Raw genomic sequence first — 26,509 nt, forward strand, 5'->3', positions numbered from 1 at the left:
AGGGCGCCTCTGGGCCTCTCTCTCTCTCTCTCTCTCTCTCCTTCCCTAAAAGGAAGGGGAAGCAAAGCCAAGTCAGGGGGGCCCATCAAAAAACACATTACGCTGTTCTTGTTGTTGATTATATATATATAAGCAACTCCAAAAGCCAGGGTTTCCCATAATCACATTACACTATTGTTGTTTTATATATATATATATACACACACACACACACACACACACACACACACACACACACATTAACATATATATATATATATATATATATATATAAATGTAAATACATCATATATAATATATAACATTAATATATGTTATATAACACTAATAACTTATTAATTACACAACAATGTAATTATATTTATTATATATATTATTATATTTATTATTAATAACAACAAAACCTGAGATCAGGGAACCATCTAATTAAAAATAATAATTGTAAGCTGCTCTGATAGCCTTTAGGGCTGAAGGGCAGGGTATAAGTACTCTAATAAAATAAATAAAGAAATTAATAAACAGCATAATGTGATATTTATGAGAATTATTATTTATTATTATTTTACATTGGGCCCTCGTTATCTGCTGGGGCTCGCTTCCAGGATCCCCTGTGGATAACAAAATCCCTGGATGCTCTAGTCCCATTAAATACAACAGCATAGTAAAATGCTGTCCCTTAAAGAAAATGGCAAAGTCAAGAAGGTTTTCTGTGGAATTTATACCTTTTTGGGTATAAATTTCAAGCCATGGATCCTTGGATCCGCAGACTTGCTGCCCCTCACTCTTGGAGCCTCCTTCCCCCACGAGAAGCAAGGGCCATCACTTCTTTAACCAGTTTCAAAACTGACTTGAAGACTATATTGTTCCCAGGCATTGTGTGATTGTTTATCCAATTGTTATCTGACATCCGATTTAATATTTGATGTTTTTAAATTTGTTGCATGCTTATTTTATCTAATTCCATATTGCATTATTATCTACTGTTTTATATGTATTTTGTAGAATGTACGCCATTGGCAGGTTTTATTTTTATCGATTTTACTGATTGTATGTACAGCGCTGTGTAAATCTACAGCGCTATATAAATAAAGTTTAATAATAATAATATCTGCAGATAAGGAGGGGTGACTGTATTTTCTTACATCCCGCCTTTCTCCCAATATGGGGACTTGAGGCAGCGAACAAGTATAAAACAGTACAGTTTAAAAACGATGCAAAATATTAAAATACATAAATATAAAATTTAAATTTAAGGTTGCCCTCTGGAAAGCTCTTAGGGCTCACTAAACTACAAGCCCCAGAATTCCACATGAGGCGGCCGTAACACAAGCTATAAATCCCAGGATTCCATAGGATGGAGCCATGGCAGTTTAAAGCAGTGTCAGACTACCTAAAACTTTTGTTTTTGCCATTCTTTAAAACCATTTTTGCCTAGAGAGGCATATTCCACTAGGCCTTTGTAGCGCCTCCGGTGCAGCTCTATGGTCAGTGTCTGTTTGACGTTGACTATAAAGTTGTGCTGGAGGACCTAGAGATTCCTAGAGAGGTCTCATCTCAGGTAAAAAAAAACATGGTGTTTTTGTTATTTGTGGGTTTTCCATATTCACGGTGGTCTAGTGCCCCTAGCCCTAGTGAATACGGAGGGACAAGTGTAATGTGGAAGGGAGCACGGAAGTCTAGGTCTCTTTCTTCTCCCCAGAAAGCTAGGAGGAGGCTTAGGGCCTAAGCCTAGGTCTTAGGCCTTCCTTGGGGAGGAGGTTGCCATGGCAACCCATATAAAGCGTTAATTCAGGAGCAACTCTAAACAGTTTATCACACTAGCGAGATTCCGTGGGAAAATGAGAGTTAAACAAGATTTAAACAACAACAACAAAACCCCGGAAGTGCCCAAAGTTTATCACATGACGTTGCAGTTAACATGAAATAACGCGAAGTTAATCCGCATGCAAAGCAGAGAAAACCGGCAGCTTTTTATTTTCGGAACAACCCGAAAGTTAAAAAAATCTTGCCGTTTTTCTCTGCTTTGCGTTCAGATTAACTTCGTATTATTTCACTTGGGCAGTCCCCTAGTATGATATACTAATCGAATTTGCAGGTTTGGTTTAAATTCAAATGTATTTTAAATCGCGTTTAACTCCTGTTTTCCCGAGGGATCTCCTCTAGTGTGATAAATATGTAACACATTTCCCTCTCACTTAGGGTTGCCATAATGGAGGACCTCCAAACCGGGACAAATGTAGGACCAGGTTTGAAAATGTAGGACTTTTTTTTTTTAATTTCCTGGCTAGGAAATTAAAAAAAAAGTCCTACATTTTCAAACCCTGTCCTCCTCCTCCCGGCTTCGGAGGACGCCTAGGCTCTCTCCCAAGCCGGGAGGAGGAACAGGGGCCGCTTGGAATCGCGCCGCGGTTCCAGTGGCCTCTTCCTCCTCCCGGCTTCGGAGGACGCCTAGGCCGGCTCCCAGGCCGGGAAGGGGCGCGGGGAAGCTTGGCACCGTGGCGATCGCCACGGTGCCAGGCTTTCTCCTCCTCCTCCCGGCCTGGGAGGGAGCCTAGGCCGCCTCCCAGGCCAGGAAGGGGCGCGGGGAAGCTTGGCACCGTGGCGATCGCCACGGTGCCAGGCTTCCTCCTCCTCCTCCCGGCCTGGGAGGGAGCCTAGGCCGCCTCCCAGGCCAGGAAGGGGCGCGGGGAAGCTTGGCACCGTGGCGATCGCCACGGTGCCAGGCTTCCTCCTCCTCCTCCCGGCCTGGGAGGGAGCCTAGGCCGCCTCCCAGGCCAGGAAGGGGCGCGGGGAAGCTTGGCACCGCGGCGATCGCCACGGTGCCAGGCTTCCTCCTCCTCCTCCCGGCCTGGGAGAGAGCCTAGGCCGCCTCCCAGGCCAGGAAGGAGGCGGGGGCCGCCCCTCATCGCGGCGATCGCTGCGAGGGGAAGCGTCCTCCTCCTCCTCCCGGTCTGGGAGGAAGCCTCAGCAGGCTCCCAGGCCGGGAAAGAGGCAGGGGCCGCTCCTCATCGCGGCAATCGCCGCGGTGGGAAGCGGCCTCCTCCTCCTCCCTGGCCTCATGGAGGCCTTGAGGACCCCGCGGCCGGAGCTCCGACCGCGGAGCCGCCTCCAAGGCCTCGCTGGGGCCTGGGAGGGAGCGTCTCCGTGGCTGGAGCTCCAACCGCGGAGAGCCTTCCCAGGCCTCAGCAAGGCCTTGGAGCCACCGCGGGGCCTGAGGTGGCCGCGGTGGGCGGGGCTGTCCCGGTTTGGGCGCCAAACCGGGCCGGGACCGGGATGGCACCGCCCAAACCGGGATCGTCCCGCCCCCCGGCGGGATATGGCAACCCTACTCTCACTTCACTTCCAGGCTGCTAATTTCCCAAGTTGCCGCCTTTGTTTGTTATCCCCCCACCCCCTTTTTGGCAGGTTTTACGAAAATTTGGGGGATTTAATTTTCAGGCTGCACTGGATTTGGTGAAGGAAGGCCCAAACACATATAAAATGCTCAGATTCTCTTCACCCAATTTTGTTTAAATAAATATACTGTATGTTGTTGTGTGCCTTCCAGTCGTTTCTGACTCATGGCAACCCTACTATGAACTTATCACAGGGGTTTCTGACGTTGAGAGAGTGTGACTTGCCACAGGTCACCCAGTGGGTTTCCATGGCTGAATGGGGATTCTGGTCTCCAGAGTCGTAGTCCACTGCTGGAACCACATATAAATTAATATGAGTGTATATTATGTGCCTTCAGTAACATGCCCTTAAGTTTTACCCTTTACTTATCCATAGGTCATATCAAAATCTGTAACTTTGGCCCCAAGTATCTCCATGTCAGCAAAACAAGTAAAGCAGATTTTAGATTAATAGAATAAATCTGTTACCTGGCCCTGATTATGCAACTAACTGTTGCTATAGTGATATTTATTTATACTGAAGGAGTGTTCACATCAAAGGTTGGATAAACTCTGTTAGTCAACATTTGGACCTTTTTTGTTTGTTTTCAGGTTTGCTAGAAGCAAAGTATGTTGCTTCCGTGAAGTTTTCTCTGTTCTAAATCCAACGCTTGAAAGAAATGGAAACATATATGAAACACAGACTTTTGCCTCTAAGAAATTTCCAGGATTTTTCTTACTATGCCAGATAATTCTTATAAAAGATGTGACTGAGAGAGTGGGGAAATCCTGTCCAGAATTCTGCATGAGCAAGAAAAGCAACAAAGAAACATGCCATCTGATCAGATCAGACCTTCCACATCAGAGGTGAGAAATAATTGTTCTGATATATTTTGTGATATATATATATATATATATATATGCATATGTATATATAAGATCTTAAATTTAATTTACAGTTATCTTGCATGTTTTTCTGGTATAGATTAATGAGCTAAGAAATATATATGAGGGGAGTTGCATAGTCTTGTTTTACACAGTGGCATCACTAGGGGTGCAGTACACATGATTTGCCCAGGGCAAATATTGATATACAATATTCTTTATCCTCTGCCTGCACAGCTTGTTCTCCAGTAAGTCTAGGGTTGCAGATTAATCTTGAGAGGGGATACATTGTCCCGTTCCGCACGGGCCTTTGCGGCGCCCCCGTCACGTGCTAGGGGTTGGCCGAGGACCTAGCGTTCATACCAGCCTCACCCCTAGCACGTGACAGGGGCGTAAAAATGGCCACACTCTATGCACACGTAGCGTCGTGAAAATGACGCGTCAAGTGCGCCATTGGCGCCTCGTCGCGTCATTTCCGCGACTCGAGAAGAAGTGCCATTTTGGTGCTTCTTTGTAGCTGCACCGGAAAGCCTCTCGGTTTGGCCGCTGAGGCTTCTCGGTGCAGCTAATGACGGCGCAGGCAGAGCGCCGCTTTTCGGTGCTCTGTAACGCGCCATAATTTACAAAATTTGACCATCCTGAAATACCAAGCTATGTTTACTAAAGCACGATTTAATGTTATCCCCTCTGCCTTGTTAGAGGGCTGCTTTAAGGGAACCCCTTATAATGAGCATGTCTGCCCTTGCGATGAAGGTTCTGTTGAGTATCTAAATTATGTTCTATTTTCCTGCATTTTTTATAAGAATGAGAGACTAAGGCGCATTCTGTACACGCCAAAAGTACGTGCTCGGCACGTACTAGGGTTAGGAAGGGGCGTCCTTTCTGGGCCCCCTAACCCTAGTGCATGCCGAGCACTTACAAAATGGTGGCGCCCATTCTACATAGACGCCGCCATCTTGACGTAGTGGACGCTTAGCGTCCGCACGTCTCGGCGCCATTATGATGCCGCAAGTGCGCCAATGGCGCTTTGCGGCATCATAATGGCGCCGCAAAAAGAAGCTGCTTTTTGCAGCTTCTTTTTGCTGCTCGGAGGAGTCGCGCGGTTTGTCCACTGCGGCTCCTTCATGCAGCAAACACTGGCGCCAGCAGACCGCCCTTTTGGGCGGTCTGTAAAGCGCCTAAGATTAATTTCACCTCTCCTGCTCAAGTTTCCAGGTAGACCATTCAATTGGTACCTGGTGTACTTGTTAAATGACTCTGAGAAAAGTAAAACAGAAGCGGTGGCAAAGATCTTCCTCTGCACTACTAAAACATGTAAGATTATGACTCATGCGTAACAAACAGCCCTGTCTATTGTTCTCTAAGTACCCATACAAATATACACTTTGTCCCTGTGTCATGTGGTCATGTAACATCTAAGGTATCTGTAAATGATTTTTATATACAGTTGGCCCTCCGTTTTCACAGGAGATCCGTTCCAGACCCCCGTTGAAAATGGAGTCTCACACATATTCAAGCCTCATAGGCTTGAATGGATCACACCCCTGTATATATTGTTGCCTAATGGCCTGTTGGCTGAAATAAAGGTATGGTTGTTGTTGTTATCCAGTAGGGGGTGTGGACCGCACTGGGTGACACCCCAGAGGGGGGTGTCACTTGGTGGGATGGTACACCCAGAGGGAGTGGCACGGTTACTGGACAAATGTCTTGCCCAGCAGACACACTAGACCCTGAACAGGACCTCTGGAGGCTGCATCTCCAACCCTCTCATTAGCAGAGCCTTTGGAGTCCTGTGCGATGGCCACCACACAGGACTCTGAAAACCTTTGAGGGGGTGGTCTGGTTGGGGTGGGTGGGCTAGGCAGGGCAGTTCACCCCCGCTCACACCGGGTGACACCAAATCTAGTGATGCCATTAGTTTTAGACAACAAAAAAGTAAAGGTTTCCCCTTGACGTGAATGTCTAGTCATAACTGACTGTAGGAGGTGGTGGTCATCTCCACTACTAAGCCAAAGAGCCAGCATTGTAAAAGACAACTGTGTGTTCATGTGGCCAACATGACTGCATAGAACACTGTTAGCTTCCCACCGAGGCAGTACCTATCTATCTACTTACACTTTAACATGCTTGCAAACTGCTATGTTGGCAGAAGCTGGGATTAGTGATGGGAGGTCACTCCATCTCATGGTGCTTCGGCCTCAAATTCCTGACCTTGTGAGCGTCAGAGTCAGCGTCTTAAGTGCTGAACCACCGCAGTTAAGATAATAATTTGGTAATTTAGATAATAATTTGGTTATTAGACAATAACCAAATAAATTTCTTTACTGTTTAGGCAGCATTGACATTGGGAATGTTTTAATAAAGATTTTCCTCCAATGCTAACAGCTCATCTCATCAAGGGACAGGAATAGTGAGAAATGAATCCTCACTGGTTCTTGTGCCTGTCCCCATTTTAACTTTAGAGACAGAATCACAGTATTATATTGAGGAGCAGTGCAGTTGGCATGGGTGAACAGCTGCTAGCATCAGGACATGAGCACTTCCAGTGTTCGATGACAAGTAGAACTGAAATGCCATGAGCAACAGCAGAATGCCACAGGCAAAGGAGTGCTGGGCTATCTATGGGCAGCTGCCTTACTGCTGTTCTTTATATTAGGAAGCACTGGGAGCATAATAACTGTACAAACATAATGGAGAGAGGAGCAGCTTAATCAGGATGACAGAGCCCTACTTTTTTTTTAATTACTCTGTTTTCCTAATTATGGCCACCTCCCCCAAGTCCTATATAACTCAATGGAGTCATGAAGGTACCAGGCAGTTTCGCTGGATTGCGAGCAGGTTCTGCTGCAATCTATTTCCCCTTTATGGGAATTTTTTTAGATCTTTCCGTGAATGTAGGTAAGAGGTTTTCCCCTCACCTCCTTCCCCTTAGTCATCTTTCATTAAACTTTAGCAAGAATATTTCAGCAATAGCATTGTGTTAAGTAAGGATGTACTCAACAAGGACCCATCACAAGATGGGTCAAACAGGCCAGTTGTGGAAGAAGGTGCTCATGTTCAGGCAGTGGGCAAAATGGATGTGGACTAGTTTGGCAGTCCAGCATGGTGTAGTGGTATGAATGCTGGACTCCAACTCTGGAGACCAGGATTTGATTCACCCACTGTTCTCCCAGTCACACTGTCTCAGCTTCAGAGGAAGGAAAAGGCAAAACCTCCTCTGAACAAATCTTGCCAGGAAAACCCTGTGGTATGGTCACTATAAGTCAGAAATGACTTGAAGACATGGAAGCAAGGCATTGTTTCATGGCGGAGCACACATACATTGTAAACCTCTAATTTCTCCTACTTTGCTTGTTATATTATTTATATGTTATTTGGCTGTTTGATAGTATACAGCATCCCAATGTATACTATCCAACTGTCCTGGTCTGGCAGGGACAGTCCTGATTAATCATCTGCCATCCCACTTTTTCAGCTTTTGAAATGTCCCAGTTTTTCTCTCATCTTCCCACTATCCCCCTTCCTCTTCAGCTCCAATTGCTGACAATTGACTTTAACTTCCAAAAGTAATTTGCGCCCAACTCGGGGGGGGGGGGGGGAGGAATAAAGATGCCAGAATTTTGCCTTTCCCAGTAGGCTCAGGAAAAATCAAATTGCCATAGGTTTTCTGAGCTTGGAAATTCTTCCTCATGAATAACTTTTGTCATTTTGATCATATTTTAATGTTACCTAGCCACACATATCCTAGTTTTCATCTGTGAAACATGGGAGGGTATATCAAATGTATTTATAAATTTTGTTCTATATTTCTTTTCTAGCAAAAGGATAAACCAATTTGTTTCCAGTTATCTTTCTTTTGGCTCTTTAAGATCCAGGGGGTAGGGAAAGGTTAAAACCAGGAGATTGTACTTAAATGGTGTTGTAGCTTGATAAAAGTATTGGCTGAGCAGAAAACAGAGCACACTGGACAGTGCTTCATTCACCAAAATGTCTGAGGCTGGGACTGGCTATCAGACACCTGATATTTTTTCCTTAGCTATTAGTAGATCTTTCTTCTAGCTCTTTGCTTGAAGTGCTTCCTATCATCAGAAATCTGGCATGTTGCAGACATTGGTTTATTTCTGCTGCTGCATTTTTAGAATAATTGGGCAAACTGTGTATTGGTTTATTACACTGGCAGTGTTCTTGTGATTTTTATCATATTGTACCTGAGAATAACCTGAGTCAGGTGTCTCATCTGAATTCTCTGCATTCTTGCACAGTTTTTATTCTCTTCCATTATTCCTCTGTATGTAGTGGCACCTTGGCTACCTCTTCTTGTTTTTCCTCCTTCAGTTCTGCCCTGTAAATTCCACTTTACGTTGTTGTTATTATTATATGCCTTCAAGTTGACTCTGACTTTTGGCAACCTCTCCTAGGCTTTTCTCAGCAAGATTTATTAGAGAAGGTTTGCAATTGACTATCTCTGGCTGAGAGAGTGTGACTTGAAGTGGATCATAGAATCATAGAATCATAGAATCGTAGAGTTGGAAGAGACCACTAGGGCCATCCAGTCCAACCCCCTGCCATGCAGGAAATCCAAATCAAAGCATCCCTGACAGATGGCCATCCAGCCTCTGTTTAAAGACCTCCAAGGAAGGAGACTCTATCACCTTCCGAGGAAGTGCATTCCACTGCCGAACAGCCCTTACTGTCAGGAAGTTCCTCCTAATGTTCAGGTGGAATCTCTTTTCCTGTAGCTTGCATCCATTGTTCCAGGTCCTGTTCTCTGGAGCAGCAGAAAACAAGCTTGCTCCCTCCTCAATATGACATCCTTTCAAATATTTAAACAGGGCTATCATATCACCTCTTAACCTTCTTTTCTCCAGTTTTTCTCATGAATTGGGTTTCCATGGCTGAGATTCAAACCCCAGGTTCCCAGCACTCAAACCACTACAGTGGCTATCATGCTCATTTCACTATTCTTTCTCATATCATATTGAAATGAAAGAAGCACACTATGCATGTGTGCTTTGAAACTGCATCTTAACAGAACTCCACACAGCAGGAAGAAAATTAGAAGTTTACTTGCATACAGATGCTACATCCCATGGCACTCTCTACTATTTCCTCTTCAGTGGCATTCAGTAGCTTTGCCACTCTGCCATTTTAATTGTATATGTCATTTCAACACAGCATGCAGTCTTTAAATAGAATGCAATTCCTGTTTTATTTTTTATTTAACTGCTGCATAGATTTCCCGATAAAATTATGCCATCATCAGCTCACAATACACCTATGTAATTAAGAGCAATGTTTTTAACATTTGTGTCAGTTAAAGTTATTCATTATAATCAGTTCAGGAACACCTACATAGTCTTCCCTAATATAAAGCCCTGCTGAAATTTAGCAATAGTAATTTTGGCAAAATACCATGTCTGTATATCACTGAGCAATACATTATGTTTCGGAAACCATCAGCAAGAAGCATAGTGTTCCTGTTCTATTTCATACAGCTGCCCCATTGCATGTTTAAATTTTGGTGGGGGTTTCCTCACTAAATTCCATGGATTAAAATGATAGTTGGACTGGCACAGAAATGAGTGTCATGGCTCTTTTACTTACCTCATTATGCAATCACAAATATTTTCTATTCTGAGATGACATTAAGCTACAAAATTTTGAATCTGCTACTCAGCATTCAGTTCAATGTGCTGCACAATTGGGAGAAATAGTACCATCTCACTGTAACAGCACAATGACCCGAGTCTCATCTTATCTGAAACAACCTTCTTTCCAGTGGGTTTATGCTTGCCTTGCTTTTCCCAGTGGTATGCAACTTCCAGGAGCAATGCTTAATTGGATTTGATTTCCTTTGGAAGGTCATTGGAGAGTTGTGGTATTTTACAGTATTTAACTTTCTTTTTAACATTTGTGCAGGTTGCACACAGATACATGCATATAGCTTAAACATTCCAATAGCAACCCTTCTCCTATCAGTTCTCCATGGAAAGGCGGCCACTTACAGAAGGCACCCCCTTTTCAGGGCCATTAGCTCAGCTCTCTCTTCCTTTCTGTGACTAATAACTGCAGTTTCTTTCCTTTTTCTCCCCCATAGAGAGCTACAGTATGTTATAAACATTACATTATGTTATATTTTTATATTTCACTGTGGGAAGAAGCGAGTTTCCTGTGCTTTATTCTAATGCAGTGGTAGGAATCATGCCATCCTCAGTGGTTGTTGAAAAACCTGGCCCAGCACTCCTAACCGCATAGGCAATGCTGAGGATTGCTGGGAATTGCAGTCCAACAGCATCTGGATGGGTATATGAGGCCCACACCCATGGTAACACTTGGCATTCACTGAAACACATCACCAGAAATACTGTGGGTTGTTCATTTTGCTCCTTTGTCAAGTCTCTTATTTTCTTGTCCAAAGACATCACTTTGACATAACCCCATGATGATAGTCCTATTCACATTTTGTTTTGATTAAATAAAAATATATTTTAAAAGTTGATTCTAAAAGCCCATAAAATAATACCGCCTTCTGTGTAGGTTACCATGTCTGTTATTTCAGAAAAGAAAACATAAAATTTGAGAATGCTATTAATAATTTCTATTGTCATTACTCCGTCTTTAAATTATTTTAAACTCATGTAATATATTGACAATGCTGATTACATTTAGGATCTTAAATTATATATTTTTAAAATTTATTTAGCTCCTAGAACTCCACGTTTTTTATGTTCCGGAGGAAGTGTGGGATTTCAGGTTGAATACAGTTCCTGTAAATGTGATCAACAAGTTCTTTTCAGCTGGTTTTATAAGGTGAGTTGTACAGGAATAAGGAACGTCAGGCTTGCCTTAAAAATCAATAATTCTAGTAATTGTCAAATAATTAAGTGCTTGCTTTAATTTCAAAACTTTCTAAAGGCTAAAATGTATGTGACAAAATTTAGGTGATCCGCAAACTGTCCCATGTTGCCAGGGACAGCCCTGATTAATCCTCTGCCATCTGGTTTTCTCATCTGCTTTTAAAATGCCCCAGTTTCTCTTTATCCTCCGCCTGCCCCCCCCCCCCCCCGCTTTCTTCCACTCCATTTTTATTCTAAAAACAATCCAGTGAAGTAGGGTAGACTGTCTCAGGGTGACCACATGAATCTCATGGTAGACATGAGCTGGGATTTTATCTCATCTAAAATGTACACTGGGCAAAGGGAATAGGTATAAACATGGAGTTCATACAGTGGATCTGGGTGAAAGCTGTAATTTTGAGTAAGTGTAATAATCGCATTTTGATTCAGAATAATATATCATGTTGTGTGCATTCATGAATATATATCAAGTAATTGTATTTATTGATTTTGGATTTTTTTATTTTGTTTTTCAGGCTTTTCTAAATTCAGTATGTAAATTCTAGAGTTTTTCCACTGAACGCACTGTTTTGTGTGCTGTTCCATATTAATACCTTTTGTTCTCTTGTTGCCTGGCCACAGCATTTTGGCCATGCTCTGATGGACGCGAACTATGACAGGGTGCTGAAAAGTTCTCATCCTGACCCATTTCTCAAAATCTGAGTGCAATTTGCCACTGTAACGTGAACACTGTAGCGTGTTCTTTTGTACTGTATATTGCCAATTTGCAGGATCCTAGCTCTAATTTCTGAATTTTTTCAGGTCATTGATAAAACCATGTCATTGAAAAGTGTAAGATTTTTCAAGTGCTCAATCTGAGCCATCATGAAGTTCCTGTTCCTGCAGAAGAAAACTCGAAAGGAAATCCATGAGTGTATGATGCAAACCTTGAATGACAAGTGCCTATCATACTCACCTGTGAAGAAAAGGTATGCCAACTTTAAGCGTGCAGATTTTGAGACAGAAGATGGAGCAAGGCCTGAGAGACCTTCAACAGTATCAACTCCTGGAATTCTTCAGCGTATTCATGACCGGATTTTGACAGATCAGCAAATTTCAGCTAAAACAATTGCTGAGATACTAAACATATCCCAGGAATGACTTGTGAACTGTTGGCTATGCAGAAGCTGTCAGCCAAGTGGGCACTGAAATGTTTGAATGCTGATCAGAAATTAAATTGAGTGGATGTCTCCAAGTTGATTTTGCAGCATTTTGAACGATCTAGTGATAATTTTTTGGAACAGTTCATCACTGTTAATAAAACATGGTTACATCGCTATGATTCAGAGATGAAACAACAGTCCTTGCAGTGGCAGCACTCAGGTTGTCCACAGCCAAAGAAATTCAAGGTTCAAAAGTTAGCAGGAAAGTTCATGGCCTCACTTTTTTGGAATAAAGAATGTATTTTGATGAGTGACTTATCTTCAGAAGAGCCAAGCAGTTAATGCAGAACACTACTCTTCCTGTGCTTATTAGAGGTACTGAAGGAAAAATGGTGTGAGAAGCTGTGGAAGAGTGTTTTCTTTTTGCAGGACAATAAATTAGCTCACTGGATTGTCAAGACAATGGATGTTTTAAAGAATTTGGACTTTGAGTGCTCACCAGATCTTGCTCCATATTACTATTTCCTGTTTCCAAACCTTAAAAAAGGTTTTAAAGGAAGGAAATTAAGGTGATAGCAGCAGCAGAGCAGTATTTCAGTGACCAGACATCAGAATATTTTTTAGAAGGATTAAAGAAACTTGAGAAATCACGTGCTGATGCATCAAGCTTCAGGGTGTGGAATATAATATAAGTTTCATGGCTCTGGATCATTTCTTTTTTTGGTCAGGCTGAGAACTTTTCAACATCCCATCGTACATGTGGGTTTCATCTTTGAAATATTGGAGGGTGTGCCATGATGGAGCAATAGTGGAATTTCGATTGGTTAGCAGATAGGGTTCTTTAAATTTCTTGCTTCTTGCTATTATTACTTTGCTCAAGATCAGCTTCAAGCTGATTTTTGCCCCATAGTCTCCTTTTGCCCTATGAGAGCTAAACAGTTTTTGGTGATACAGGTCTGAGTAGGCAAGTGCTCCCTACTCACCCTGGTCTTTGGCTCTTAATTGGTAAATTAATTGATAAATCAGGTGAATACGACAGTCAGGAGCGCCTGTTATCAGCTCCGGGTGATATGCCAGCTGTGCCCTTTCCTGGAAGTAAGGGACCTAGAAACTGTAATCTCATGACTTGATTTCTGCAATGCATTCTACATAGGGCTACCCTTGTACCTAGTCCGGAAACTACAGTTAGTACAGAACATGGCAGCCAGGCTGATCACTGGTAAAACTAGAAGTAATCATATTACACCTATTCTGAAATCTCTTCGCTGGCTGCCTGTTGGTTTCCAGGCACGGTACAAGGTGTTGGTGATTACCTTTAAAGCCCTACATGGCTTGAGTCCAACCTATCTAAGGGATCGCCTACTTCCGTACAATCCGCCCTGCACCCTCAGGTCCTCTGGGATGAATTTATTACAACCCATAAAAACCAGACTAATGGCAACCTCCCAGATGATGTTCTCCACTGCTGCTCCCAGACTATGGAACACCTTGCTGGAGGAGATCCATCAAATAATCAGCCTAAAAGCTGTCAAGAAGGATCTCTTCCAGCAGGCCTCCCCAGAATAGTTCAATCTAATTTCTGTACTCTCCCTACTTTATGTAACTTAACCACTACCTCTACTCGAAAATTGCTGTCATTTTAACAGGTTGAATTTTTAAACTGTATTGTATTTAACCTGTTTTAAAGGGGGGGGGGTCAATTTATTTATTGAGAGTATGTATTATTCCAATATATTCTAGTCATCTAAGCTGCCTTGACTACTGCAGCAGAAAGGCGGGGTATAAGAATAACATTTGTTTATTTATTTTATTTTATTTAGCCTCCTATATCCTGGCTCAAAAATCATAAAACTCCTTACCATTTGTGGTTTCTCCTGTATTCTTTTCGTGCATAATGGTATAGTACTTAAACCAGTCTCTGAATTTGTTTATCCCTTTTCATCATCTTTTTGTCAACAGGTTAGCATATTTCCTTAAGACAGGGGTTGGCAAAGTGGGGTCTGTGGGCTGCATGCAGCTCCCCGGGAACACTTTTGTGGGCCCCAGGGGTCAGAATTTTTTTTGAACTGACTAAAAAAGGGTACCAAAAGGATAATTAATTCCCATTCACATCCTGTTGGTACACTTGGTAGAAGAAAGCATTAGTGAGCACTTTTAATAACTAGCTGAAAATGACAAAGGAACAACATGTGTCATTTGTATATCTTCTCCTCCCTAGTCAGTTTACTCAGCTGAGAGAATTAATCTGGCGGGGGGGGGGGGCACTCCTATTTAGGGATGAAGCCGATGGGTCAAAAGGAGCAGCCAGAGCCTGGTGCAGCTGCAATTGTTCCAGAACCATGGTGATCGGATGGCCCACTCCCGAAGTGGGACACTGCTGTGGTTCCAAATGGGCCGCTGGCAAAAGTGGCAGAACTCTGCTTGTTTCCATGCATTTTATGCATCTGCACCCATTAAATGCAATAGGTACAGCTGTTTTCAGCATGAAGAGAATCATCTGCTTTTGCACACTGCAGTTTGACAGCACATTAACTGCCATGGCTCCAGCCTGTGAAATCCTAGGATCTGTAGTTTGGTGAGGTATTTAGCTTGTCCTGTCATAATGAGAGCTCTGGTGCCTCACCAAACTACAGCCTCATTCCTACTTACCTCTTGGTATGATTCCTGCACCGATTCCTGAAACCAGTTCAGCAAACACGGTGGTTCCCACTATGTTTGTGCTGGTTTCAAGAATCGGTGTAGGAAGTGACAGCCATGGCTTCCCCACCATGTCTTCTTCCATCCTCCTGGCTATATCAGGGGTGGAAGAGAGGCCAGGGCGGAAGGAGAGAGGCAGGACGGGAGGACGGAGGACTGAGGACGTAACATGGAGGTATGGCCAGGAAAGTCGCTGCCAGTAGGAACCAGGGCGGATTGGAATCCGATTCGATTCCGCCTGGTTCCCACTTGGGCTGAATCAATTTGTTTCCAAATAAATCAATTCAGCCCCCAAAACACCCAATTTCACCAGCATCTTTTTGACGCGGGTTAAATGGGTAAAAATGGGTAAAAACCATGCCCCCCCTTTCCAAATCACTGTGGGGATTCGAATTAAGTGGGAACCATGGTGGTTTAAACCAGATCATTTGGAATCACAATCCAGTTTAAACCATAGTGGGAACAACCCCTACAAATCCCAGGATTCTGTAGGATAGAGTCATGACAGTTAAAGTGATGTCAAACTGCTTTATTTCTGAAGTGTTGATACACCACATGTTATTCCTCCCTGCCACATAGCTTTAAAAATGAGAAACCTGTCAGAAAGTGTAACAGAAATTTCAGGAAACTTAAAAATCTAGGATTGGCAGAGCAAGGAATTCGCAAGAGGACCTAGTAATTGAAAATCCATAAGTTTATTTCCAATTGTCGACAAAGGAAAACAATGAACTCAGTGGAATTCAAGTTCCAAAAAGCTGAGACCCCGAACAAGACAAAATGGCTCTTTTTATATTATTCAAGACAAAGAAGCTTCTTCAATACACCTGACTGGCTAATTACAATTTAAACATACAGAATTCTTACAATCAGAACAGAAATACATGCATACATTAAAACTGCATCATCACTCCTTACCCCCTCATGTAGGAATTTAGTAGCTTTCCTCCTAACCTTGCTTCTGAATGTCCTTATCTCAGTAGTTTATGTTATGTCTTTTTACTGGTGCCAGCTTCCATCCAGGTCAAGATGCACTCATTATTCCTTTGCTCTAGTTTTTTCTAAACTCCAAGCCTTTATTTCAAAAATCATCTCTCTGGCTGACAAAGGTGACTCCATCTTTCTATAGCTTTTTATTTCAACAAGGAATTTCCACCACAAAAGAAAGATGTAGCACTCTTAATTCAGTATTAGAAATATGGTTGAATATGTAGGGATTCAAAACTGGAAACAAGTAACTTCTGCTTGCATGGGCAATTCTATCATTTTCACTTTCCTCTGCGCTGATTTTTATTTTAATCTCAATTACTTTTTCTGTCAAATTTATGAACAAAACTCTTACTTCTGAAAGGTCCTTATAAAAATGAATTAAAATTCTCACTCTTCCCTGTTGTTCTTGGATATAGAGTGCCTTCCAATTATGTCAGACATGTTGGTGAAAAATTATTCTTGTCTAGTACAGAATATTACAAGACATCAAGATACCTGGCTTATGGTTTCCATTGTTCTGTTGGCAGGTTTCCATAAGGCAATCTTTTTTTAACCTCAATTAAGTTTATAGTCTTATTAAGCTCAGAAGCTTGTATCCACTTGTTATAAGAATCATAGACAAATGTAGTGGTTGCTTATTTGCAGATCACAGAATCTATTAAGAGCCTATTAGTGTAATTCATGCTTGATATAATTAATTATAATACAGTGCAAGTTTATAATGAGGAAAATCCCTGTCTTAATGATCTGAGAAACTGCTTAGAGCACAAGTCTTGCTAGCAATAGTGCTGTTTAAACATGAAATTAGCAGTTTCAGCTAAAATGACAATACATCCTAAACTGGGTAAGTCATATGAATAAACAGGTTTTCAGTCTATACATATCTTCTATTTTTTTATTATAAAATAAATGCTTAATGGTGTCTTTGCTAGAAAATCTACCATTCTGTTGGTGAGCTCTGAACATTAATGTTCAAGAATTAAATGGCATATAATTTATTACATATAAAGATGTTAGGGCTACTGTTGTGTGCCCACTTTACTGGGATTAAGTCCCATTGAGCTCATGTCTAGGATTGTGTTCTAAGCGTATATGTGTGTATAAATATATGATATAGGCTTACAACACAATACTTTTATGTATATTTGTGTGTACACACACACACACATCGTTGTTATTGTTAGCTGCCCTCAAGTTGGTTCTGACTCATTGTGACCCTATGGATGAGACATCTCCAACAATTGCTATCCTCCACTGCCTTGTCCAGATCCTGCAAGCCCTTGCCCATAACCCCCAATTGAATCTATCCATCTGGTTTGTGGTCCTCTCTTTCTTCTACCTTTCCTAGCATTATTGTTTTTTCTAGTGATCATGCCTTATCATTGTGTGGACAAAGTACAATGGTCTCAACTTGATCATTTTAGCTTTCAAGGAGATCTGTGGTCTGATCTGTTCAAGAACCCATTTGTTTGTCTTCTTGGCTGTCCGTGATATCCTAAGTACTCTTCTCCAGCACCACATCAAATGTGTTGATTTTCTTTCTGTCTGCTTCCTTCACTGTCCAACTCTCACATTCGTACATGGTAATTTTGAATACAATGGCCTGAACAATTCTAACTTTAGTGCTCAGTTGTATGTCTTTCCTCTTCAGTATCTTTTCCAGTTCTTTAATAGCTGCCCTCCCCATTCCTATCCTTCTTATTATTTCTTAAGTGCAGTCTCCATTCTGGTCAGTGTTTGATCCTAGATATGGGATATCTTTGACTATTTCAATTTCCTTGTTGTCTAGATTGAATTTGTGTATTTCTTTTGTGGTCATTATTTTTGTTTTCTTTATGTTCAGCATCAGACCTGCCTTTGCACTTTCATCTTTGACTTTCCTTATTAACTGTTCCAGTTCCTGAATGTTTTCTGCTAATATTATGCTGTCATCCACATATCTTAGGTTGTTAATTTAGCTTCCTCCTATCTTAACTCCTCCTTTTTCTGATTCCAATTGTGTTTTTCTTATGAATACACACACACACACACAAATTATTTGCCCTGCTAATCTAGTTTACAAATATTTCGGTCAAAATAAAAAATGGAGATGAAATATTGATTGAGGGTATGGTAAAACTGTGTTATCAGTTTTGAAATAAATTTTATAATATGGTTGCAGCCTCACTGCAAAAATAATCCAATTTGACACCACTTTAACTGCCATGGTTCAATGCTATAGAATTCTGGGATCTGTAGTTCGTTGTGGCACCAAAGGTCTCTGACAGAGAAGGCTAAATGTCTCACAAAACTACAATTTCCAGAATCCCATAGCACTGAGCCATGGCAATTAAAGTGGTATTAAACTGGATTATTTCTGCAGTGTGAATGCAGCTCAAGTCAACCGATAAAATCTGTATTGTGAAATATCCTTCTAAGAGCATGGAAGACAGCATTTGCAAAGGGGTGCAGAGAAGAAGTCTGACAGAGAACGATTCCTCATTATGCACTATTTTAGATTTTTGTTCTTTGTAGCTTTCCACATCACTAAAAGCAAATAGTATATAGTGATATGATATTGTGACTCTGAAAACTACTAAATGTTGAACATAACAAATTTTGATTCGGTCTAAGCTACAGGAGCTTAGCAACATCTCATTCAACTATTTCATATCTATAAGTATCTTTCCTATTACATAACCACCTCCAAAAGCAAAAATATCCACATTCATGTAAATGCAGTAATGTAATCTGGTGTTGCAGGGTGTCACCTCATATGACACTGAGAAGACTGAGAGAGCACTTTGGAGAGTACCTAGATGAAGATGCCGTTGTGGATAAATTTATCTTTCTAAAACGTATCGGAAAGAAACTTGCAGTGGTAAGTTGTCTTTGTGTTTTCTTCCAGTGTTTATAAGGGCCTTATAATTAATTTCAAGTTCAGACAGAAGCAACAAGAAAAAAAGTGTCAATTTTATCTGGTTGCTACTATGCTAAAATGAACATCTGTGTATCTGATTATATGTCTGTCTATTGGTCTGCATGTGTGTATAACTCTCAGAAACATCAAATCCTTTTTTTTAAAAAATGAAAAAAGAAATAAATAGCATTTCTAAATAAAAATGTCATAAACATCTAGTAGAAGTATTCCACAAGGTTATAGTTTTTGTTTTTCCCAATTCTTTCCAAAGGCTGGATTACATTATTGAAAAAAGGAATGTTTAATATATTCTTTATGTGAAGAAAGAAAGATAATTTACAGATTGGATGATATTCTAATAATGTCATTTCTGTTATTATACTCAAAGGTGAGAGCAAAACAAGAGACAGAACTGAAACTCAAATCATTTGCTCCTCCATATGTATGTATATTTTAACAACAATTTTTAACTTAATAACTTAATGCAAAACATTATTCATTGTTTTTGCAATCTCCCTCTCTTCAAATTAATATGCTTTATGTTTCAGGCTTTTCATCCAGAACTGTACTTGTTACCAGGAGTTGAAAGTATTTATTTGTCTTCATCATCAACACCAGAGAAACACCATGATAATGCAGAATATACACAGTTATATACATCATATCATGGACAAGAGAGTTTAGCTGCTCCAACTCCTGAAGCTGGACAGAATCCACACATTTTGGGCAGTTCTTTGAAAAACCATCTCAGTCAGGATCAGGCACATGACAATTTTTTAAGATTGAAGGATATTGAAAAAACAGGTGTTCCAGGACTCCATATACAGCAGAGCTCTGAGCAAAGGAAAAATGAAAAAAATCAAGAAAAATATAGTTCACAAAGAAGAAAAGGTAAGTTATCTAAGCAGTGTTAAGGAGGAAAGTTATTGAGTGTTCTAATAGTGACATTCAGATCAAATCACAATGAAAGCTAATCATTTCTTTTCCTATATATAATTTTTATTTTCAGTTATTTTTCCTCCATTAAGAGCTGCAGTTGAAATTCAAGATAATAGAATGGTCATACCTTGGTTTGAAACCAGTGGGAGTTTACATTAAGGCATGAGGAAGTGCAGCCTAGACAGCCAGTATAGTGGTTTGAATGTTGGACTAGGACTTCAGGAGTCTTCTTGCATGAGAAAACAAAGTGGAAACAGAGCTGGAGAGTAGCAGCTTTCTCAGTGTCTTACTGCATGATGTTGTAGCACTTTTGTTCCCTTCCAGCAGGAGATGGTTATAAAAGCGTGTCTTTTGTCGAACGATTTTTCCAGCTAGACAAAAGATACACTTTTATGACTATGTCCTATAGGAAGAGAACTGATGAGCTACAATAGCATGCAGTATGGCACAAAGAAAGCTGCTACTCTCTGGCTTCATTTCCGCTTGGCTTTCTCATGTGATAAGACTCCAGGAGACCAAGGTTTGAATCTGCTCAGGCATAGAAACCCACTGGGTGTCCTTGGGCAAGTCACAATCTCCTAGCTTCAGGTAAGGCAATAGCAAACCCCCTCTTGCTGGAAAATCCCATAGTATTGCAATAAATTGCTAATTACTTGAAGGCACACAACAAATGCAGCCTTAGTCCTTCCTCCATAGTCAAGTCTTGAAGCTTCTTGTATCAGGGCTGAGAACTGGGCAAATGGTTCTCCAGTACTACCATACAAAATTATCCAGGAGGGGGATTAAAAATTCACTACAAGTCTCTTGAAACTGTCATTTCACTGTTCATACTGATGATACCAGTGGTAGGGATGGAATGAATATTTTTAAATGGTAAAAAATGGGTTTCTCAAGTGTTGGGAAAGCCTGATTGGTACAAATGCAGTTTGGGACTCATTTTGTGTGAAAAATGCCCATGGAATCTGCATTCACAAATTCCTTCATTAATGGCTTGAAAAGGTCTTCAGGTCTTTTCCAACTTATGGCAATCCGAAGGCATGGAGTTTTCTTGGCAAAATTTGTTCAGAGAAGGTTTGCCATTGCCTTTCCATGAGGTTGAGAGCATATGACTTGCCCAAAGTAACCCAGTGGGTTTTCCCCCCTCCTCAGCCAAAAAGGAAACCTTGATTTTTCCATTTTCTATATGGTTTATCATTTTAGTACACCACTGTATATAATGGGATGTGAGCATCTACAGATTTTGGTACCCATGTGGGCTCCTGGACCCAAACCACAGCTGATACCAAGGGCCCACTATATTGGTTTTGCCAACAGTGTAGTAAACACAATATTGATTTTGTATTTAATAACATTACCTACCTAAATTTAATTTTTTAAATATATATGTGTGTGTGTGTGTGTGTGTGTGTGTGTGTGTTTCTTATTTATAAACTCAAGAAGGGGCTTACACCTAAAAGGTAAGAAAACAGGTGAAATTAATCTCATATATTAAACCTGAAATGATATGATTAATCACATGATGATTCACAGTAACCTGGAGCACTCAACTATAAAAGTAACTGTACAGTAAGTATCTGAGTTTGTATGTGTGTAAATTTCTTCACCAGGAGAAACCAGTTGTAACACAAGCCAAAGGGAATCCAGTATATCTCCATTTACATTGAAAAATCTAATTTCTGAAAGACAAAATTCTATTAAAAAATCAAGAACAGGGAAAACAGATCAGAGAATATCTCTCAGTCAAGCTCAAGAAATGCATCATACTACTAGAAAGAGAGAGAAATCCAAAGAGCTCATTTCTTCTCCGCATGTAAATCAGAACCGCAATCAAGAAGAAAACAACCAAACTGAACTGAATCACATCCCACAGAAGATAAGAGGTATACTTAAGCAAACATTATGCGTAATGCTTATTTGAAAGTGTATTTGAAATTAGCATTGTACAGAAAAATAACCTTGACTTCCATTGTCCTACCAGAAAAGATAATTGCATTTCCAAAGGTTATTGATAGAGCATAATACCTAATCTTGATTTTTCAGATAACATCTAATGTTGATCAAATTTGTATTAACTCCTTTGTACAAAGCTCTTTCCAAGCCTTGAAAATGATACAAAAGCAATACGAAGACAGCTTGATTGACAATTAAAAATAAATGGTGTCCTTAAGATGAAGGCTAATTAGAAACTTTGGCCCCATACAGACAGGCCAAAATAAAGCTGCTTCGGGTCACTTTGGAGGTATGCTGTTGAAATGATGCATGCGTCCTAAGAGTCCGAAAGTCGTGCCAAAGCTGCGCTCCAGTTCTAAGAACTGGAGCGCGCTTCGACACAGCTTCTGGTCTCTTAGGACACAGCATACTTCCAAAGTGACTCAAAACAGCTTTATTTTGGCCTGTCTGTATGGGGCCTTTGATTGACTGGCCTGCAGAAAAAGGATGATGAAGTCTATCCCTCAACAGCCTTATGCTCTATTTCCTGTCTGCACCCCATTTCCTGTTCTTTACAATTATTTGTGTTGCATGACTGCATATCTTTTCCTAAATCATATTCTGTGTGTTTCCTAGTTGTTCTTAGAACTTTTTTGTTTTCATCTCAGCATCTTATCTCATGCCTTTTTGTTACTGGATCCTAGCTGTGGGCCAGCTGATATTCTTGACTATCAGTGCAGCTTGTCCATGCTATACACAAGCTCACCATATGCGGACATGAGGTCACGTGGACGGCAAACCCTAATATGGTGAATGGGCCATGCACTGTGCTGTGGGCTGCAGGGGCGCACCCCATTCAAATAAATAGGGCTTCATTGTAGGTGGAATTTGCCTTACTCAGGGGGGTCTAGAATGGATCCCCTGCATAATGCAAGGGCACACTCTATTCTAGCTTGTCTCTGCTTTGATCATTTTCTCTACTTTCACAATTTATTCCAAGTGGATATATCCCCAGAATTGGTACGTGCTCTTTGTTTTAAATTTAATCTAGAGCTGGAGTGGTGGCTTTACCATTGAGGGAATTCTCTCTCTCTCTCTCTCTCTCTCTCTCTCTCTCTATATATATATATATATATATATATATATATATATATATGGGAAAAGGTTTTTTTTACCAAGTATTCTTTCTTTCTTTCTTTCTTTCTTTCTTGGGGGTCGGGACATCACACAACTCTCACAATGGCTGTGAGAAGGGGATCATACCAGAGGTTTGTGTGCTTTGCCCTCTCCTTCGCTTCTCACTTTTAAATACAAGTTCACTTTTCTATCCCTGGATTTTTCTAATCATAGCTGGCAGTGACATCCAACTCAGGCATACTACAGTTAATTCTAAACTCCAAACTTATTTATGCAATGTTTTGAAGTAGGTTTACAAATTATGATTTGGAGTTATGCAGTAGTCATAGTTCCATGACGCAGACACAGAACACCGCAATGTGTGGTTAGAGAACTTGGCAATGAATCAGTGGACTGTACACATGATGAGACCATCAACATACAACTGTACAGCATTTTGGAAATTCTTCAGATGTGCTTTAAATAACCATGTGAATGGAGTCATACAGTATGGCATTGATAAACTGCCTTGCCTTTAGTGCATAAAAGTTTGGCAGTTCAGAAATTCACTAGATATTTTTTAACATCCCATACATCTTCTAGTCTGTTTTTATTTTAGTGATTCTTCCAGGAAGCAGATTATTTAAACTAAGGTGGGTTACAGACCACCCGTTTGGGGTGGCCTGCACCCGCCCCTTTCCCCAGTGTATCAGGGCCTCAGCTGCCAGAAAGGCAGCCTCCGAGGCCCCAATCCGCCACTTTTCATGGCGATGGTGGGGAGGAGGAGAAAGGGGCCGCTTGGCCCCTTTCTCCTGTGCGTCGCTGGTGCAGCCATGTAAAGGCTGCGTCCAGCGATGCAAATGGCAAAAGGAGCTCCGTTTCGGAGCTCCTTCTGTGGCCGGGAAAAGGGCGCACTATGCACCCTGGCGCGGTGTGACGATGTTACGTCCGCGCCGCCTCATATAGAGGCAGCGTGCTCATGACGCCTTAATGGCGGCGCCATCTACATAGGGTGCCGCCATTTTGTACGGACTGGGTCCGTATTAGGGTTAGGGGTGTCCGGAAGGGACACCCCTTCATAACCCTAGTACGGACCTAGTCTGTACTTTAAGGCCCGTGTGTAACGGGCCATAGCCACTGTTTTTGGCAGACAGTTGAAATAAAAAGGGCTCTGTGTGCATGTGTAAACAAATAATATTTTAAACTTTTGTTTGATGTAGAAGAATCTTCAGTCAGGTTGGGTGAAAATACAGAAAATGGAAGCAGTGTAATAGGAACAGGAAGACACACCACAGGGGATTCTGGAATCCCAGAATCATTGAAAGACAGAGACTTGGAAAATTTACGGAGTGAGAAGAGGTAATAAAGTATAGAATTATTATGCTGACAGCATTAGCTGCCATTCATTAAAATTCATCAAGAACTGCTAACATATTGAAAAATGAAAAAGCACAACACTTTAATTATTTCTCATACAAACATAATTAAACATGGGAATTTATTCTCCTGCCATCATTTCCTGCATGTGAGATTAGTGTTTTCTTAGAATGCTTGCTTCTAGTCTAAGTTGTCATCAGCAAACTACCTGCCCTACCTTTTCCTGAGTTCAGCATCCCCATTGTTTAGATTGATAATTGAGACAAAACAAAGTGCCACCCCAGCACACAATTTAGTAGACCCACACAGCCTTTAAACAAATTTAATTAAGGTGGTTTGTTTCTAAATTAATTGTTACACTGTACTTTGATTTCATCTTCAGTCAACAGCACCCTGGAATTACCAAGTCGGTTGCTGACACTGGTAGCATGCAGGATAATCAGGTATGTTTCCAAAGATCCAGCAAGAAAATTGGGTTATTGCCATAGTTGCAGTAACTTGAGCTAAATTTATACTTTCTGATTAATAATTAATAATTATGACATTAACATAAAATTGTTGAGATAATTTAGTTTGAAATAAAAATAATCTTTCCTAGCCAATACTAAATTGATTGCAAAATCAGTGTTCTTGTTTATCTGAAGTAATACATATGTTAAAAAAATGATACTGTATAAAAACGATACCAATAATGCACACAGCTCATGTCTAAGCATGTTTACTTGGAAGTAAAAACTCGTTTATTGGGACTTACTTCTAGTTAACTGAGTTGCAGCCTGTGAAACTGTGCAATAGTTTCACGCAAAGCCTGAAATGATGAGGCTGAGATTTGAAAATTCTTCTTTTCCCAAGTATTCCCACTGACCTCAGTGAGACAAATTCAGAAAAAAATATTTGATGGTAGCTTTTAGAACCTATAAATAAAAGCTTTGAAGGCAACAGAAGAGCTCTAACTTCTAATCAGAAATTCAACTTCTGTACAGTGGTATTGAAACTGTTGGCAAATATCTCCAGTTGTGATTTCTACTATGCTTTATGTACTAAATTGGGAAGTTTTCCTTTTTATAATTCACTAGTTTGACATAGGTTTTCTCAATGTTTGCTCAGCTTTCCACAAAAAGAGGTTTTTCACCATCCCATTGTATATATTCTAGAACAGTGATGGAAATGTATTACTCTGCAGATATTGTGGGACTGCAGTTCCCATCATCCTCCACTCTTGGTTAAGTCATATGGGAATTTCAGTTCAGCAACATCTGGAGTTTCTCCTCCCTGCTTTATAGTTTGTCTTTTATAGGACACTCGGGAACAATGGGGAAGTTCAGCATTCCTGGACAGCATTCCCCATAGTCCAACTGTATCGGAGTATGCTATAATCTACTCTCCAGTGTTTAAATGTGTAGGAATTCCTTGACAGATAGGCAACTTTGGAAGAGGTTCTACATAGACAGAAAGTTTTTAAAGGATTGTCTTTAGTATTGATTCAGGTAGTCTCTCCAATGGCATATTAGAAATAACATTGAACACTCTTCTTATTTGGCCCTAGACTGATGAAAATAACCCAAGTGACTTTGCCCATCCAAAGCAGTACCTTTCCCCTCCTACTCCACCTCTTCTGGCTCTGTCTGTAAACAGATTTCATGTTCCTAACAGAGCATTTCCAACAGAGGGTAAGTAAATCCTTCCAAGAGATCTGGTGAGGTTAACTTTTTATTCAGAGCTATATGCTATACACAAAGCATATATTTGCAACATTCTTAGAAAGGTTTGGACCTTAATAAAAAAATTACATAGATTTGTAGTAATGAGGCTTTTGCTGCCCCATCTATAAAGGGGGATGCTGGTTTTACTTGAAGGTAAGTGAACAGAATATGCATTACATTAACATGTCTCCAGGGAAGTTTCTGTTCTTAGGGAACCTCTGAAGTATAAGTGTTATCATTTCCAGCCATTGTATGAAGACATTAATTCCAACAACAGTATTATTATCTGAGTGCTCCCTGAGAATGGATACAGGGGATTAATCCATTTTTCCAACATAGAAAATAATTTGTCCAGCTATATCAAATTTTAGCATTGTGTTTTATGAAGTACAGCTAATCAATAAGTGGGGCCTGCAGTAAAACATTGCAGTGTGAGTGCATTTGTTCAGGATTTTTAGAAACTCCATTCCATTCCTCTGTCCTCATTTTTATCTCTTCTTAACAACCAATCACAATTCTTTGCCCAGTGAGTTTTCATTAGGCTGCTTTGGGGTCCCTCTGAATTTTTTTCTTTATAACATACTTAGATAAACCTGAAAGTTGT

The 26,509-nt window shown here is 40.8% G+C and overlaps 1 protein-coding gene across 6 annotated transcripts in view; it reads left to right on the forward strand.

Moving 5' to 3' along the window:
* The first annotated feature begins 1,161 nt into the window (after positions 1-1,161).
* Positions 1,162-26,509, forward strand: part of SPATA1 (spermatogenesis associated 1) — a 36,911-nt gene continuing 11,563 nt past the window's right edge. Inside the window, exons 1-11 of one of the 6 annotated variants that reach the window (XM_089515556.1) lie at positions 1,163-2,095; positions 3,987-4,241; positions 5,727-5,845; positions 10,963-11,069; positions 18,685-18,802; positions 19,230-19,283; positions 19,390-19,732; positions 21,388-21,660; positions 24,046-24,184; positions 24,585-24,645; positions 25,749-25,872. In XM_089515556.1, coding sequence (XP_089371682.1) covers positions 18,698-18,802; positions 19,230-19,283; positions 19,390-19,732; positions 21,388-21,660; positions 24,046-24,184; positions 24,585-24,645; positions 25,749-25,872 — 1,099 coding nt within the window. In that variant the 5' untranslated portion in view covers positions 1,163-2,095; positions 3,987-4,241; positions 5,727-5,845; positions 10,963-11,069; positions 18,685-18,697. Of the gene's footprint in view, positions 2,096-3,334; positions 4,242-5,726; positions 5,846-10,962; positions 11,070-18,684; positions 18,803-19,112; positions 19,284-19,389; positions 19,733-21,387; positions 21,661-24,045; positions 24,185-24,584; positions 24,646-25,748; positions 25,873-26,509 lie in introns of those variants that run through there. The other 5 variants (XM_089515552.1, XM_089515554.1, XM_089515555.1 and 2 more) reach the window with 5 other exon arrangements.

Source organism: Sceloporus occidentalis, unplaced genomic scaffold (assembly GCF_023333645.1).
Source record: "Sceloporus occidentalis isolate IW3139 unplaced genomic scaffold, rSceOcc1.0.p SCAF_3, whole genome shotgun sequence".
In the NCBI taxonomy this organism is placed as follows: domain Eukaryota; kingdom Metazoa; phylum Chordata; class Lepidosauria; order Squamata; family Phrynosomatidae; genus Sceloporus; species Sceloporus occidentalis.